The 18,796-nt window shown below is 41.3% G+C and overlaps 1 protein-coding gene across 1 annotated transcript in view; it reads right to left on the bottom strand.

Moving 5' to 3' along the window:
• LOC122813793 (CD276 antigen homolog) overlaps positions 1 to 18,796 on the bottom strand; it is a 394,739-nt gene that overhangs the window by 293,133 nt on the left and 82,810 nt on the right. Inside the window, exon 2 of the mRNA XM_044086299.1 lies at positions 2,205 to 2,552. Within this exon, the coding sequence (XP_043942234.1) occupies positions 2,205 to 2,552 (348 nt within the window). The remainder of the gene's footprint in view (positions 1 to 2,204; positions 2,553 to 18,796) is intronic.

Here is an 18,796-nt window from a genome sequence, read left to right as displayed (position 1 = left end):
CCTGTCTCCTGCATATTATTTGTTACTACACTTCTCAACTCTCATTCCATCCTGTTTTTTTTCCTTATTCTCTGTATTACATTGATGTACCCACCTTCCTTCATTTACCTTCCTTCTGTCCCACCCCACTAAACTCTTCTAACATACTATGCCCAGGTACCTTTGTCCTTCACCTTTTTCTCTCTAACTGTTCAGTTCTCATGCTGTCTGCTGGTTGCCTGTTACCACTTACTCTCCAGTCTCTTGTCCTTTCATGTCTGATACACCAGAATACCATTAACTCTATCTCCCATATTTAAGCCTATGCAGTGATGTACAGGGATAAAGCCCTGTTTATGTCCTAGGTGACAGAGGTTCAGTTAGTAGCTAAGGTACCTGAAGCACTGGCAGGGAACCATAGGCTTGCCCTTTCTGGGAGCTGGAGGGGCACATTGTCTCGGTCTAATAAAGCAGTTAAATTTCCCTGGTGGAGACAACTGACATAAATGTTAAGTGCTACCAAGCGGTTCAGGGTCCCTTACAGAAGTAAAGGATGGCTCATTTCTGATGCTCACTGCGTGCCCCATTAAAGGAACACTGCTGGGCATAAGCAAGGTGTGGGAAAAAAAAGGAAAAAAATCCCACGGCAGCAGTTTGAAGCTGTCCAAGCACACCTTAGTCTCCTCGGTGGCCCCAACCCTAATGTACAGAGAGCCCTGGGGAGTCAAAGAGTGGTATGTAGACCCAGCAAACAAGGAGAGGCACTGGGGTCAGCTGTGTGGAGAAAGAACACAGCAAAAAAAAAAAAATCTCTAGCTCCAATATTCTACACTGAAGCTCCTATATTTTACTGCAGACCCCGCATTCTCTGGGATTCCCAAACTCCACAAACCAAACAGCTGTTTCACATCATGAGCACCCCTTCCTTTCATGTCTTTTTCTTGGATTCCTAACTTTTTTGCTTTCTATTTGTTTTATTTTTCTATAAATATATAAATTTTCTGCAGTACATTTTATATATATATATATATATATATATATATATATATATATACACACACACACACACACACACACACACACACACACACACATATGTATATGACAGTTGTATACACATGTAAACAAACTGCAAATGTTCATAGTCCATCACAATACCCTATCCAGCCATTAGATGAGTTGGTGTTATGGTAAGACTGGCAAACTGCTTAGCTGGAAAACAAAAAATAAAATACTTGAGTGTTATACAGTATGTACATGCATGTAATTATTTAGTTATTTATTTTTAACTTAGCCTAACATTTTTTACTGTCCCTCTCCCTATCTCTCTCTTTTATTGACACACCATGGCTTTTTCTACTTTAACAAGTTGAAGTCTGAATACTTCAGTCAGTCAAGTGTTAGGCTTTTAATTTGAGGACCCAGTGTTCAAGTCCCTGATTGGGCATATACTCACTCCTATGCAAATATCCCATCACTTAACATTCTCCACCTAGTCTGGTCTTCTGACAAATCATGCTGAAGATCAAACCATCTCTCTGTTACAATGTTAGGCACTTTTCTGTCTTCTTTACTCCAGTTATGTACTCAACTCACATACCTAGCCAAAAAACTGACAGCTCTGTACTAACTCACATACCTTGCCAAAAAAACTGACAGCTTTGTACTACAGGTAAAACACTAAGTACCACCAATTTGCATTACCCCTTTTCTTTACTCTCTCCTACAGTGCCCTACTAGACCATTTCTGGCAAAACTGTAAACAAAGTAGTCCTATACATCACCCCCATAGTTCAACAGAGATGTGTTAAACAAGACCAGCCCTAGTTCACAGGCCTGCTGCACTCCTACTAATTATTCATTTTACTAAATAAAACCTTTATCACTACCTTTTGTTTCCTACCAGTGAACCAGTTCTTCTCCACCTTACCACATTAGTCCCTTCCACTGATCTTCCTCACCAGATTCCTTGTGTGCCACAGTGTTGAAAACTAATTATGCCTCATCATTTGGGCTCCCTTTTCTGTCAAGTAACACCCAGGCATAAACCTACATATGATTACATTGGCAAAACCTTCTTAACTTGGCTTCCTCATACAGACATTTAGCCTTTTATTTTGGTCTACATCTTCTGTACCATGAAATTATGTAGTCCGTTGCCAGACTTCCATGCAATAAAAATTCAAAACAGTGTGATGTTAGGCTTTAAGGTAAGAGAGACATACCTGATATGGTCAATTGACTAAGGAGTGAAGGTAATTCTTCATTTGAATCTTTGAAGAAGATAATACAGCGACAGATTCCATTCAATAAAGTACTGGCATTCTGGACAGTTAGGGAGGCCTTGTCTGACTTATATTCCACTTTTGTTTGAATATGCTGGATGTTCTGATCCTCCTTGTTGATATCAGGGAAATACTCAACATAGCCAGGTTCCCCGTTAACAGATAATACCCAAATAACCTTTGTAATCCTTGAATCAGAACTCCTGTTACAAAGTGCACAGGTCATCACAATATCGTCTCCAGCCATTACATGAGATGGTGTTATGGTAAGACTGGCAAATTGCTTAACTGGAAAACAAAAAATAAAATACTTTGGTATCAAGAAATAAAGCTAATCTCTGCCTTAACACAGAAAATGTAAAAGCAACATAATGTTTTAATGAAATCTGCATGGAACATAAAATGGAAAAATAATTTGAAGCCATGGCTATTTAACAATTACAGCAGTGTATAGTTAACATATATAATCTGCATACTTTTATCAAAGTACAATGAGGTACAACTACCTATTTTGTTAAAGACTTGCTCTGTGCCCAAGTATTTAAGTGAATGCTATCAGAATTAGACTCAAGCCTGCAATACCATTTCTGTGGTGCATGATCGCTGCCTGCAGTCTAGTGGTTTGAGAGGGAAAGGCTAAGGTCTGGTCATTCATACCAGTGGCAGCTGGTGACTTCAAATTAAAGGAGGGCTGCAGGAGACAGCTGAATGGGTGGGGCCAATGGGAAGGGGTGTGGCCAGTTAGAAAGGGGTGGGGCCATGCTCAAAACCACAACAACTGGAACTTTAATTAAATACGCTGCCCTGGCTGCCAAACAGTCATTACGAGAGTCCAATCAAGACAAAATGAAGTGTAGAAGACAAAAATATTTCAATGCATTGGCTACATGACAACTTACTTAATATCCAGATGGAAACAGGTTGTGAGGCATGAAAAAATAAATTACTTTTTAAATACATTACTGGAATGCCAGTCAAAATCAAGTATAAAAAAACAAGCAGCACTCAACTCAAACCACTTCTCCTTGCACTGCAGTTCTAATTATAATTTATATTCAGCTTTATAAAATTACCAAGTAGCATGCTGAAAGTAGCAATCTCTGTGATACCCCCTACTTGTAAAAATGTTTCTTATCCAAAAAAGACCTGCTGCCTGACACAACTATCTACTTGTTTCATGGGGAAGACATGATCAAAGTAAAAAATGAACAGCAAACAAGAAACAAGCTCAAGATAAATTGCTTAAAGGATTCCTGCACAAGTTATGGACCACACATGATAGATTGGCATTCTATTTAGTTTATGGGTAAGCCTGCAAAGATGACTGCAAGTCTCCAACAAAAGATGACTGCAAGTCTCCAACAAATGTAATGAGCTTCTGAAAATACTGTAATCCTGTCCTTTTATTACAAATACTGTCATATGCATTTCAATACCCAAGGCTTATACATTATCTAGTTATGTAAATATTCTCGGCATGGCAACAACGAAAAGGCTTTCAATGCTGGTAATTCTTTAACAGTATGCTTATTAAAGCTTACTTGCATCTTACAATCTCCGACAAGCTTACCTGATGGTCATTAAATCATTGCTACTTAAACAGAGCAACAGGGCACTGTGACAGCATGCATTTCCTGAATAATAAGAAGCATAAATCAACAGTATAAAATATGACAGAAAACCAGAACATTCTGCAAAATCAAGGACAGATGAAAAGCCACAGTCGTACTTGTGGTCTACCTTTGATGGGGAATACTCTGCACACTTACACTGCATAACTGCTCCTTGCCTTCCTTGGACACATCCAGAGCCACTACAATGGGGAGTGGGGTGCAACAAGTATGTCACAATTTGAAATGTCACTGGCTGACAGTGATGGCTCTGACACTCATACCTCTCAACTTCAGAGCAAAAAATCTGGACAAAGCCATACATAGAACTAGAGGTGGGACACAGGCCCAAAAATAAGGGCAATTTTTAAATATTGCTCTTATAAACTTAGATAATAGAACAGTAGTAGGTCTTGCATTAGTACGAATTTTCTGAAGGGTATGAAATCTGAAACTCAAATGTCTGTCATTGTTTTCTAACTTCAATCTTTAATGACTTGCCACTAATTTGCCAGAAAACCACAATTTTACAGACCAAAATGTGATGCAAAAATATAAAGTTGCCACACAATACAGCTGGGAACCACCTTTTTAATATTAACACTGTTAACCTGAGCAGCTAACAAAATAAGAGCATCTACATGCATTTCTGAAATAAAAGTAATCTATAACTCTGATCATTACAGTTATATATAATTGTAAACCCTCCATGTTTTCTTCCAAAATTGCCATTTTGAGGAGGGATTATTAGGGGAGAGAAACATTGTGAGCCAAAATTGGGGACAATGGAGAGGTTTGGATATTCCTAATTCTACAAAGCGATTTGCACATACCTCTCAACCTCTTAATGCAGGAAATCTGGACAAGGCCAAATATATTGGGGGAACATACAAACACTACTAAAAATTGCTCTTGTATAAACTTAAGACAGTTGATAGAATAACAGGTCTTGCATTAGCATGCATTTTTCTGAAGGTTATGACGTCTGAAACTCAATGTCTGTCATTTAGTGACTTAATTCCTAAATGATTTGCTAGAAAACCACAAATTTTATGAGGAACAAATCAAAAAATAAGAAGCAGATATCTATTCATTCTGCAAACATATGGACAACTGAGAGATATCGTTCAACCGGGGCTGTCTGAGTTTGCTACCCCCCCCCCTCACAAAATCATGGTCGAATGGAGCCTCCCCCCAGCAGCCATTCCAATGTCCCATTCCTTGGTTATTTTGCCCCATTTACCATAAACACTGTAATGCGCATACTGCTTTACTTTTGCGATGATTTAGATTTCATTTGAAAGTTTTATTTTGCATTTTACAGCACAAACCCTAATAGATATATATTAAAGCAATGCAGTCTCACAATGAAAATAGACTTAGCATTAAAACTTCTCTGCCCTTGAAACTCACATGCATTGAAACAGCATTGAAACCCACATTCAAAGAAAACACATTTTGCCAGTGGCAGATAAAGATTAACTCTGGGCTATTTTCAAAATCATAGGCCCCTTGAACATGAAACATACACATGCTCTTTGATACACCTTCCTGACTGTATTACATTATATTCCTTGTACAATACAGTACAGTTGTTAGAGGGCATTTTAAATTTATTGTTTTGAACATTTTTCCAGTAAACAATGAAACAAAATGTATACACCAATGACAAAACTGCCCAATTCAGAACATTTCCATCATAAAACGCCTACTCAACCTTCTATAGTTCACCAGTATCAGTAAATATGCACAATCTCTGAAGTAGTAAAATCCACATTAAAGAAATCTGTAACTAATAAAGAGGTTGCTGCCAGCAAACAACTTTATATGTCATTGTTTCATCTACAAATAAAGTGCCTCTTGCCCTTGAAGAATAAATTGCCTATGTTGCATGCATTAAAGAAATGATAAGCTAGTAATACCGCAATAGGGAATGGATAGCAAACTGATAACAGGTTCATAGTTACTAGGTATCTTTGCCAAAAGGACTTTTACTCCCTTTACAACACAGTACAGTATCAGCAATGCATCTACCTATTGTGGGAGTAGAACCCACAGCCTTCTGCATCAAAAGCAAGTACACTACCTGTTGTGCTATTAACAATGCAAGCAGACTTACCATAAGCAGCACTAAACTTTTGTTCCCCTGCAGGTGTCAGCTCCTTGTAAAATCTACTCGACACTCAGCTGTATCTCTGAACTTTGCAGCACAAGAAATCTGGAAAAAGCCAAAATTTATTCGGGGGGGGGGACAAAAGGTCAAAAACCAGGGACACATTTTAAACATTGCTTGTATAATGTTGGAAAGTTGCTAGAATAAAATGCTGTGTTACCACCATACATTTCACTGCCACGTCTTGAACCCAGGGGACCCTGTGCAAAACAGTCAGAGCAACATGCCACTATGCAAAATCAGCTGTTTTGTGAAAGAGGAAGATGGAAACTTAAATGGCTACCATTTAGTGAATTCAGTTCTCACCATAGCACAGCTGTCAACCTCTTAGCACAAAACACCTGAACAAAGCCAATAATGGGTGAATACAGCCCCCAAACATTCAGTGAATTCAGTTCTCACCATAGCTCTCAACTTATTAGCAAAAAACACCCGGACAAAGCCAGTAATGGGGTAATATAGCCCCCAAACATATTCAGTGAATTCAGTTCTTACCATAGCTCTCAACCTTAGCACAAAACCTGGATGAAGCCAATAATGGGGGAATACAGTCCCAAAAATAGGCACAAATTTCAAATATCCATCTTATACACTTAGAAAATTGCTAGAATAAAAGCTTTTGTGCTACCATGCACTTTCTGAAGAATATGAAGTCTGATATTCAAATGTGTGTCATTTTTAACATTTGTTAACCAGGAAAGTCTGACTTGGAACAAAATCTAATTTTTAGCAGAGGGCCAGGGAGAAACACAGACACATGTCTTTGTAAGATGGGAGGACATACAGACTCTTGCACAGAAGGTAAGGCACCTCAGCCAAGAATCAAACCAGAAAACATGTATCTGTCAGGCAACAATGCTACCACTGCACCAAAGCACTACTGGCTTTTAATGACACAAAAGTATAGAAACCACAGATTTTATGAGGAACAATCAGAACAGGTATGAGGGAAAAATCTGCAACATTTTTACAAATGGTGGTGGGTAGGGAATTCAGGCTCTTCCCACCTGGGCCCAAGGTGCAGGATTCAAGCCTTATTCTCTACCCACCATGTAGCACCTGGGGCATTACAAACACACACAATAGATGTAGATCCCTTCATTGCAGCAGCATTAAATCCACAGCCGTTGGGAGCACTACAAGCCTGCCAGCGCACTACATACTTCCCTACGTCCGTTGGAGCATTAAATCCACCACAGCCCATGAGATGTTCTTCCCCCGATGCAACTCCCTGCTGACGTTGCAGTCCAATCCCTTTCCAGCGACAGTCTATGCAGTTACAACTGCATAGACTTCTGGGATCTCTGCTCCTGAATGTTTCCTAATCCGGACTGCTGCTGAGACAGTCTGTGCATGCTCCAGACTGTCTCAGCAGCAGTCCAGATATCGGAAATGCTGCTAGTGCACGGGGCTGCTATTTGCGATCATTTTTTTCTTTTCTTTTCTATTTTCTTTTCTTTTTGTACAGCTGGGGGGGCTGCAGTCCAATAGCATGGGCCAGCCCTGATTCATACCCAAAGGATGGCAGGGGATGGGGGGGATGTGTTTCATCCAGACAACTGTTTGCCGCCTGTTGGAGGCTGGGTACAAAGAAGAGAAAAGCAAACAAAGGTGGGTGTTTGGCCTGCTGAGCAGTGAATCACTCTGTAGTGAGATCTGGTTTGGAAAAGTGGGATGAAACCGAGGCTGTATATGCATACGTATATGTATATGTATGAGACAGTACTTAAAAGATTTGAGCCAGCTTCAAAGCAGCTTTTAAACTAATGGCTTTGGGGAACCACAGAGGATGGGAGATTAAGCATGTACATTTCTGCATTTCCTTTAAGTAGTAAAGGAGATTCCTTTGAAGCAAGATGCTTAATTTCTGCTGAGATCATGTTCCACTTTGCAGGAACAACATTGCTGAAGCTTATTCCCCATTTATCAGACTGAATGAAGGTCCGACTAGTGCTAGGCCATTACAATCTTGGTTTCTGAGTGCACAGCAGGAGTGTTTCCTTTGTAGTTTGAATCTAAAGGAAGGCAATAGTGTTTGTGGAGGATTCTGTATGTAAAAATGGATAGAAGAATAGCTCTGGATAAAACAGGTAGGTGACTGGTTTTATAAAGGGAGACACAGAGGTATTTATGAGTATCTAGGTTGATAAATTGACATAATTCAGACAGCTGTCATTGAGGTGGTAAATATGGGTAATTCATACCCCAGTTTTGAAATAAGCAAATTTTTAGCTATGGCTGTTCTAGCTTCAGGGCTGAGATTGTTAGATAAGGAGTATGTGGCTTTAATATTGTAGGTAACCATTTTGATCAGTGTCTCTGTTTAAATTTTCTGGGACAGAAAAAGGTCAGGAGTAGTCTCAGATATTTGTGCTATTGCACTGACTTTAGAATAAGGTATCCTGATGTGACAGTTTTGGGGTAATGTAGTGCTTTTGCAAGGTTACTTGGTCTTCCAAGTATCATGATGGCAGTTTGCTGTCATTTATTTTTAGACAAGATAGTAGGGAGAGCTGTAACTCCTGAGTTTTGGTACCGGACTTATACAGAATGACATCTTCCGCTCAGAGGATTATGCCGTTGGCAGAGTATAATTGTATTAATGGCATTAATAAAAAAATGGCTGTGGCTGTGTCAGCCCATTCTAGAGATATACATATTTTGTTTTCTTTTGCTCAGAAAATCTCAAAAAAATCAGTTTCTGCACTTCCAATTGAATGTACAATAACTTACAGTAGACAGAAGTTACTAGAAATTAAACAGTCGACATTTACATGTTGCTGGTTGGATGCTTTGAAGTTGGCATTGTATCTGGGGCCTACTACTTAGACAGAACTACAGCAGCTGGGTATTTTAGCTCTTCACACTCTAAAGTGCCTAAAACTGGTAGAACAGGTTTCTGGAATATACTTGACAAGAAAACAAGAGAAAGAGATGTCAGAGAACAAGGAAAAGAGGTTGCAGAGCAGGTGCTGATGTAAAGTTAAAAGCAAACCCCCTACAGGCCTGTACTGCCAACTATACCGCTAGCTAATGTGAGATGACTGAATATCAAGATGGACTACTTGAGACAGGAACTCTCCAACAAGTTTAAGGGGAGAGATACTCCTTTATTTTTAAATATTGAGATGTGGCTGCATGACAAGTTAAATGACAATGCAGTAAACTTAGAGAATTTTACACTGTTTCATGCAAACAGAAAACTTACACTGTGTGGAAAGGCCAGAGGAGGTTGAATTTGCATCTATTTTAACAAAAGATGGTGCAGCAACTGTGAAATCATACTATCACACAGCTGTGGGAACTTAGAGTTCCTGTAAATTAAATGTAGACCATTTTACTTGCCCAGAGAGCTGAATGGGGTTAGTATAACAGTGGTGTATATCCCACCTAGTGCTAATACCACTGAGGCTCGAAATAAACTATGCAATCACATGGGTGAGCTGCAGAGCAAATATCCTGACTTTGTACACATGGCAGCTGGTGACTTTAATAAAGCAGATGTGAAAGAAGTACTCCAACACTACCATCAGTATGTGGATGCTCCTACAAGGGGTGGTAATATCCTGGACAAGGTTTACATAAACTTAAAGAAAGCTTATAAGGCAGTGCAACTTCCACAAATGGGAAACTCTGACCATTATACCATCTTGCTATCACCAGCTTACAAACCAGCACTGGTTAGAGAGAAACCCACAAAGAAACAAATCAGGGTATGGGCCGAGGGGACTATGGAGGCCCTCCAAGACTGCTTTGAAAAAAACAACTGGGATATGTTCAAGGAGGCAGTCACAGTGAAGCAGCATCTGAACATTGAGTAATACACTGAGGTAGTGATGGCATACATTTCAAACTGCGTTGATGGGGTAACAAATACCAACAGTATCACTATTAGAGCTAACCGGAAGCCATGGCTCACCCCCAAGGTATATGAGCTTCTGAAGGAGAGAAACTCAGATTACAGGGCTAAGGACAAAGCAGCCCTAAGGGTAGCAAGAGATAATCAGAGGAGGGGTATACAGGAGGCTAAGAGGAGTATGGCAGAAAGGTACAGAGCCACTTTGAAGACATGAAGGATGCAAGGAGACTATGGCAAGGTATACAGGAGATCACTGACTACAAAAATCAGGTCAGCAGAGTGCAAGGACAGCATTGAATTCATGGACAGCTTGAACATCTTATTTGGTAGATTTGAGGAAAGAAAAGTACAGTTTTGTACCTACCATAAATGTAGATGTTCGAGGATCTACATTGCTGCAGTCATGACCTGTGGGTAGTCCGCTGTCCTCGGTTGGCCCGAATACCAAAGGGCTAGGCTGGCGTCGGTCATTGTCGCTTAGAGCTGACGTCAGTATGCAGTAGTACTTAAGCGCATGACCGACGCCATATCCTCAGTCTTTCTTGCCCCAGATGTCAGAAGGCCTAAAAGGAAAGGCCAAAGCCAAAAATAGGAAAAGCCCAACAACCCCCAGTGTGTAAGTAAAGAATATCTCCAAACAAAACCCAGCAACCCCAACCTATAGAGGGGAAGGAGGGAGGGAAAATTGGACTGCAGCAATGTAGATCCTCGAACATCTACATTTATGGTAGGTACAAAACTGTACTATGTTCTTCGTCTCACATTGCTGCAGTCATGACCTGTGGGTAGAATCCCAAAGCAAAGGAAAAGGGAGGCTGGCAAATTACAAGGAATTAGGGGCTGCTAACATGCCCTGTAAAACTGCAGTGGCAAACCTAGCCCTGGACTTGGAATAGAGAGGGATATGGTAATGCTTAGTGAAAGTGTGTACAGAACTCCAAGTAGCTGCTTCCAAAATATCCTTAGTAGCTACACCCTCAAAAAGCAGTAGAAGTGGCAGTAGCCCTAGTAGAATGAGGCCTGATCCCAGCAGGGACATCCTTCCCATGATGAGAATAACAAAAGGCAATACAATGACCAATCCACTTTGAAATAGTCTGCTTAGAAACAGCTTTCCCCTGTGAACTCAAAGCAAAAGAAACAAATAACTGTTGAGTCTGTCTGAACTCCTTAGTTCTGTTCAAGTAGTAATGTAACTGCCTATGGATATCCAAAGAATGCAAAACTTTTTCCCCTTTATTTTGGGGTTCAGCATAAAAAGTAGGCAAATGAATAGACTGATTCAAGGCCACACTAGAAATCACTTTAGGCATAAAAGTAGGATTAGTCCGCAAAGAAACTCTATCCTTATGGAATATCAAAAAAGGTTCAACTGCCATGAGAGCCTGCAATTCAGATACCCTCCTGGCAGAGGTAATGGCCAACAAAAAAGCAGTCTTCCAAGACAAAAACTTCAGTTCAGATGTAGCTGCAGGTTCAAAAGGAGGTAAGGTAAGTTTCTCCAAAACAAAATTGAGATCCCAGGAAGGAGTAGGAGCTCTACGTGGGGGTCTTATATTCTTTGCCCCTCTAAGAAATTGTTTGAACAAAGGATGGGAAAATAAAGGAGGGTCACAATCATAGTGAGCAGAAATGGCTGCAGCATGAACCTTCACAGAAGAGAATGACAAACTCTTGTCCAGTAATTCAGCAAGGTACTGTAGTGCAAAACTCAAATTAGGCACTGAAACATCAAAACCCTTTGCAGTGCTCCAAAGAAAAAATCTCTTCCATTTATCAGCATAAACTTTTCTAGTGCTAGGCCGCCTAGCTTCCAAAATGACATCTAAAACCTGTTGAGGAAGCTGAGACCCCACCGGCTCCATCACAGAATACGCCAGGCTGTCAGATGGAGGGTCTGCACCTGAACATTGAGAAAATGATTGTTTGACTGGGACAACAAATGAGGAATCTGTGGCAGAGGCCAAGGAGGCTCCTGGATTAAACTCCTCAGCAGAGGATACCAATGTTGACGTGGCCAGTCTGGTGCTATTAGAATCATGCAAGGCTTGTCCCGTCTGACTTTCAAGAGTACTTTGGGGAGAAGAGGCAGAGGAGGAAAAGCATAAACGTGAAGGTTGTTCCAACTGAAAGACCGAGCATCCACTTTCCAAGCATCTGGGTGGAACATCTTTGTGCAAAATTTTGGAAGTTGAAAATTTAGTGGGGAAGCGAATAGATCTATGTCTGGAGTTCCCCAAGCCACAGTCAATTGTTTGAAAATCTGAGGATCCAGTTTCCACTCGTGGGGATCCACCATTTGCCTGCTCAAAATATCTGCTAGGGAGTTCTGTGCTCCTGGCAGAAACCTTGCCTGAAGATTGATTCGCAAACCCAGAGCAGTCTCCCATAAAATCATTGCTTGTCTGCAAAGAGGGTAGGAATGGGTACCACCCTGCTTGTTGATGTACCACATGACTGTTGTGTTGTCTGTTTGTATCAACACCTGTCCTGGCTGAAGGAGTTCCTTGAATGCCATCAAAGCAAATTGAACTGCTAACATCTCCTTCATGTTGATATGCAAATGTAGTAGTTTGGGAGGCCACATGTCTTGTATCCATTTTCCATTGAAGTGTGCTCCCCAAGCCAAGTCCGAGGCATCCGTCATTAGGATCTGACTCGGCTCTGGTCTGGACACAGAGAGTCCCTTTTTTAGGTGACATTCCTGAGCCCACCAAAGTAATTCTTTCTGGATGCAAGGTATAATCCGAATGACAGTGTCCAAACTGTGGGAGTGTTGAGCCCACACACTTTTGAGATACCATTGAAGCTTCCTCATATGCAGTTTGGCATTGGGAAGTACTAGAATGCGAGATATCATGAACCCCAAGGCTTGGAGGACTGTCCTTGCAGTCAGCCTGGACATTACTGATAACTGCTGGAAGTAGAGAGGAAGAGCTCTTTGTTTGTCCGGGGTCAGAAATGCCATCTGAGCGGCTGTATTCAGTCTCACACCCAGAAAGCACAGGTCCTGAGAGGGCACTAGACTGGACTTTATTTCGTTCACAGTATACCCTAGGCACCTTAAAACTGTCATTACATACTGGAGATGCTGTAGTAATTTGTCCTTGTTTTGAGCAAGAATCAGGCAATCGTCCAAATAAGGATAAATTTGTATTCCTCCCTGTCTGAAGAAAGCAATCACAGGAGCCAGAAATTTTGTGAACACCCTGGGCGCAGTAGATAAGCCCAAGGGCAATGCAGAGAATTGATAATGTGAAGTACCAGCCCGAAATCTCAGGAATCTCCTGCAGCTGGGCTTGATAGGGATGTGAAGACAGGCCTCTTTGAGATCCAGGGTTACCATCCAATGATCTTTGCCTATCATAGGCAGAAGTTGTTGTAATGTTAACATCTTGAACTTTGGAATTTCTAGGTAGGTGTTGAGAATGGACAAATCCAGAATTGGCCTCCAAGTGTTTCCTTCCTTTGGCACCAGGAATAGACGGGAATAAAATCCTAGGCCTACTTCTGAAGGCGGGACCACCTGAATTGCCTCCATCTGCAAAAGTAAAGAAATCTGCTTCTGAGCCTCCAGCCTTTGCTGAGGAGGCACATCCGGCATGCCTTTGAAAGGAGAAAAAGTGTGAAAATAAAACTTGTAACCTCGATTTATTATATCCAACACCCATTCGTCTTGGGTGATCAAATTCCAGTTGTCTTTGAAAAGTCCCAACTTTCCTCCTAGAGGAGCTGCCAGTAAGGGAGGGTCTGGCAGCGGAAGATACAGGTCATTGGGTCTGCTTACGAAAGGGCTGACCCCTGCCCTCACCAGAAGACTGTGCAGGAGAACTCCAAGTCCTAGGTCTGAAGGAACCCTGAGCGTGAGCCCTGCCTCTACCACGTCTAGACCTGCCCTTAGGCTGATAATCCGAAGAAGGATAAGACCATCCCCTAGCAGGCCAATTCCTACTAAACTTAGGGGGCTGCACCTGCAAAAAATCCTTGACCGTCTGCATAGACTTAGCCTTATCTTCCATCTTTTTCAAAACTGATTCCACAGGAGGATCAAAAAGAACTTCAGATTGAAGAGGAGCATCCAAAATTCGAGCCTTTACATGTTCTGACAAATTTTGATCCTTAAGCCAGGCATGTCTACGAATAACTGAACTGAAGGGGTTGGGAGGGTGGCCTAATGGTTAAGGTGTTTGCCTTACAAACACAAGGTGCAGGGTTTGAGTCTCACAAGGGATAATTGGCTAGGCTTACAATGGCCTGCAAGGGCAGTTAGCTTAGTACTAATCTATGAATCTATGAATCTGTAGCAGCCACCCTAGAAGAAGCCTGAAGAGCATCAAAACCACACTGCAAAGAATGCTTGCCAACTTGATCTGATGCATGAACCAACTCCTGGAGCTCCTTACACTCTATACCCTCAGATAAAGCATCCACCTTAGATTTCAATTGGCCTAACAAAAAGTTCTGATACTTCAGCATATGAAATTGGCAATTCAAAGCCCTCATAGCTAATGTAGAGGTGTACACTTTTTTCCCCCACCTGTCTAACGCCCTAGAATCTTTATCCAAAGGGACTGGATTTTTAGCCACAGAAGCCCTAACACCCTTAGGGCCTTGAATAATGGTTTCCGGATCAGCCCTGGGACTCTTATACAAGTACTTATGTGCTTCTGGAACTCTGTAATACCTGTCAGGCTTAACAGGGGCCGGAGGCAGAGAATCAGGATTAAGGGAAGCTTCAGAAAAAACATCCTGAACAACATCTAAGACAGGAGGAATAGCCAAGGGCCTATGTTGAGGCAGAAACAAAAATTCCCTAAGCCTTTTCCTAGAATCTGAAAAATCTTGACCTTCCCACTTGAAATGCTCCCTCATGGTATGTAAAGTTTCAGAAAAAGAAAAATCTTCTGGAGGAGAAGCAGAAGGACAAGAGTCCTCTGCATCCGAATCAGAATAGGAAGGAAAATCCTGAATTTCTTCAGCTGAGGAATCAGAGTAGTCTGAGGAATGATCCATTCCCTCTAAATCTGCCTCCACCCTAGGCCTTTTCTCTGGGGGGGGCATAGAACCCCGGATCAAAGTAATCAAGTCCTCCGCCATTTTCAACATATGTTTTTTAGGAGCAGGGGCTGGAGAGCTAGAAGAATGACCAGGTCCAACAAGACCAGGTTTGGCCTTAGCATGGCCTTTAGCCACTGAAGTAGAAGGCCTAATAACCTTTTGTAAGGATGGAACTACTGAAACCTGAGAAGCACCCTCGGCCTGTCCTAACTCCTGAGAGGCCAACTCCTGTAAGAGTAAAGGTTCCCCCTGGGATTCAGCCGAACCCTCGGCAGGATCCATAGATTCAACCGGAGGCTCCGAAGAACCGGCGTCCGCAACGGACGACTCATCCGGTTTAGATCTCAAAGATTTATCCTTACGCTTCTTAGCGGTAGCAGGCGTCGGAGGATCCAACGGCATGTTATAGTTACACCGCTTACCGAAAACAAGCCTGGCACAGTCTAACCTTCGCTTAATGGTGCGCTTATTAAATCTAGCACAAAAGCGACACCCGACTACGTCGTGCTCAGGCCCTAAGCAAGGAATACAGAGAGAATGATAATCCCTATGAGGTATCTGTTTCCCACAAGAAATGCAATTATTAACTTTTTCTGACATCCGGATAACTGAGGCAAGAAAAAACAAAAATTTCCCCAACGGGGTACTTAGCCCAACTTGGTCTTCGGTCTGAAACTCGGTAAATGAAAATTTCAGAACGCCGAACGGCACTCGCAAACACTGCTTCTGCTTCGGACCACGCGGCAAGAAAGACTGAGGATATGGCGTCGGTCATGCGCTTAAGTACTACTGCGTACTGACGTCAGCTCTAAGCGACAATGACCGACGCCAGCCTAGCCCTTTGGTATTCGGGCCGACCGAGGACAGCGGACTACCCACAGGTCATGACTGCAGCAATGTGAGACGAAGAACATCAACAGTTTGGCACTAAAACTACCCACTGATGAGAAGGATGCAGTACTAAGCACAGAGAAGGTAAGAAGAGAGCTAAGGAGAGTGAACTCCAGGAAGGCTGCTGGCCCAGACAACATACTAGGCAAGGTGTTAAAAGGCTGTGCTGATCAACTAAGCACAGTGCTCAAGAAAATATTTAACACCTCTCTTGCCATGGCAAAAGTACCCTCATGCCACAAGGAAACTAACATCATCCCACTACCTAAGAAAACCACCCCCTCCAGCCCTAACTACTACAGACCAGTCGCGCTAACATCCATTGTTATGAAATGTTTTGAGCAGCTGATCAAAAAGCATCTTTCATCATGCCTACCTCCTGATTTTGATTCTCTGCAGTTTGTATACAGAGCTAACCAATCCACGGCTGATGCCATATCAGTAGCACTACGATCTCACTTGAGCATTTAGAGGGCAAAGACAACTATCTGAGGATGTTGTTCATAAACTTCAGCTTTGCATTTAATACGGTGGTACCAATGCAACTGATAGAAAAACTGGCACATTTAGGAATCAGTAAACATCTCTGTAACTGGATCCTGGATTCCTGATTGAGAGACCACAAAGGGTGTGTTCAGGTAAGAGCACATCAAAGTACATCATAATTAACATCGAGGTTCCACAGGGATGTGTTCTCAGCCCACTATTATTTATCATCCTGACCCACGACTGCTATGCTAAGCACAAGTCCAAACATATCATCAAGTTTGCTGATGACACCACATCATGGGGCTCATCACAAAGGAGGATGAAAGGGAGTATAGACAGGAGGTGGCATCTCTGACTGGTTGGTACAAGGGGAACAACCTTAACCTGAATGTCAGTAAGACCAGAGAGATTATCATCAACTTCAGGAAAAGGAGAACAAACCACTCGGTGCTTAGGATCAATGGTGAGAGTGTGGAGAGGGTTAAGAGTATGAAATTCCTAGGTGTACACATAACAGAGGATCTCTTGTGGTCGGGAAACACCACCCAACTGGTCAAGAAAGTGCACCAATGCCTCCACTTTTTAAGAAGGCTGAAAAAAGCTAAACTTCCTCCTTATGTTCTCTCCACCTGCTATAGAGGTGAAATAGAGAGCATCCTCACCTGCAACTTCACAGTGTGGTTTGGAAGGTGCATATTTACAGAAAGGAAGGTGCTACAAAGAGTGGTGAGGGCTGCAGAGAAGGTAACAGGTTCCAGTCTTCCATCGATACAGCATCTTTATTCTGCAAGAGGCGTCCAAAAGGCCACCAAAATAATATAGGACAACAGTCATCCTGTGCGTGGACTTTTTAAGCATCTGGCATCGGGCAGGAGATATCATAGCATCCGCTGCAGGACTACAGTGATTAAACTTCTGAACTTGGGTGCTAGTCCCAGAGGTCTAGACACATAAGTCAAGTTTTATTTATTTGTGCAATATATACTTACTTATATTCCAAGTAAGTGCAATATGTATTTATTATATCCATAGTCAGTATTATTTAACTTACTCAATTGCAATATTAGACAAACAGCTTAGGCATTTCAATCTGTAGTGTGTTTTGTACTACTTTAAATAGGGTAGTTAATTTAACTCAGGGGAGGGTATTCTTTTTGTATATGAGTGTTGGTAAATGTCTCTGCTCTTATGTATTGGGATAATATTGTACTTGTTAGTTATGTTTATTCCTCTACTTGTATGTGTTGTTTCACTTTCCTTTATAATCTCAAGAATTAAGTTGATGCACGAAATTTCGTTTAAGCTACACATGTGTAGTTCTAAATGACAACGTTTACTCTGACTTTGACTTTGAAAAATAGAATAGGGCTAGCATTGATCCTTCTGGGACTACAGCTGTTAACTTTCCTTCAGTGGTGGTAAAGTTACCAACTGTGACTTTAAATGTATGGTTTTATAAGCAGATGAATAACAAAGCAACCAGAGTTAACCATTTGTATCTTTTTAAAGAGGATTTGGTGGTTTGTGCATTCAAATGCTTTGGTTATATCTATAAAAGAGCACCACAGGCATGTGCCTTTTCTGCCGCAGAAATGATACTCTGTACTAGCGTGGCTACCAGTCAAGTGTGTTATATCAATTTTTGAACACACGTTGAGAGTCGATAATTAGACTATTCATTGAGGTGTTCTTAAATTTGGTTATGTGGTATTTTTTTCCAGGATTTTAATTTCTGAGCATAGTTTAAAAATACACAGTAATTAGCAGTGGAGTATGCTGTACTGTTCTGGTAATTAGAAAGATGTGTGAGTCCTTGAATTATGTGTGAGTGATGCCCATTGTAATACCTTGAGTGTATGTTTGTGTGTGTGTGTTCTAGTGGTTTTGCTCAAAAATGAAGAAAAGCTGGAGGGATATTATTTAGGATAGGATTTTTTTGTAACTAATTTTTAAGAAATGTGTTAATTTCCCTTTATGCTACCTGTCTAAAAATAGAAGGCTTTTAAAAGAAAGGAGGAATTTGAGTCTGGGTAATTTAGCTCGGCCTCAGACTGCAGTGGTGAATTTGGGGTTCATTGGTGTGCTAATCGCGGAATAACGGGAGTAAGTTCTGAAATAGTAATTGGATTGCTATTCAGGGAGTCATTGGAGCTGTATAAAATACAAATGTCCTTTATGAGTTCACAGAAAGATTTCGGGTATGCATCATTAGATATTGTGATCTTGGGTGGGCAGTTTTGACTTCCTTCATTTGTAACTTGCATATTTCTCTAAGGTATATGAAATGGGAACAGATATTATGGTTTCCGATAAAAAATATAAAGGAAAAAATACATGTGCTTGCAAAATGCAAATTACTTTCGGCTTGCTATTATAAACTGTACTTTCATACATTTATCATTTAATATAACAAATTAATAAATGCCTACAGCAATATTGTCAGGATGCAAAG

This window comes from Protopterus annectens, chromosome 10.part0 (genome assembly GCF_019279795.1).
Source record: "Protopterus annectens isolate FY-2018-M chromosome 10.part0, PAN1.0, whole genome shotgun sequence".
NCBI lineage: Eukaryota > Metazoa > Chordata > Ceratodontiformes > Protopteridae > Protopterus > Protopterus annectens.
Note: the sequence above shows the minus strand (reverse complement) of the source record. Positions and strands in the feature narration are given on the sequence as shown.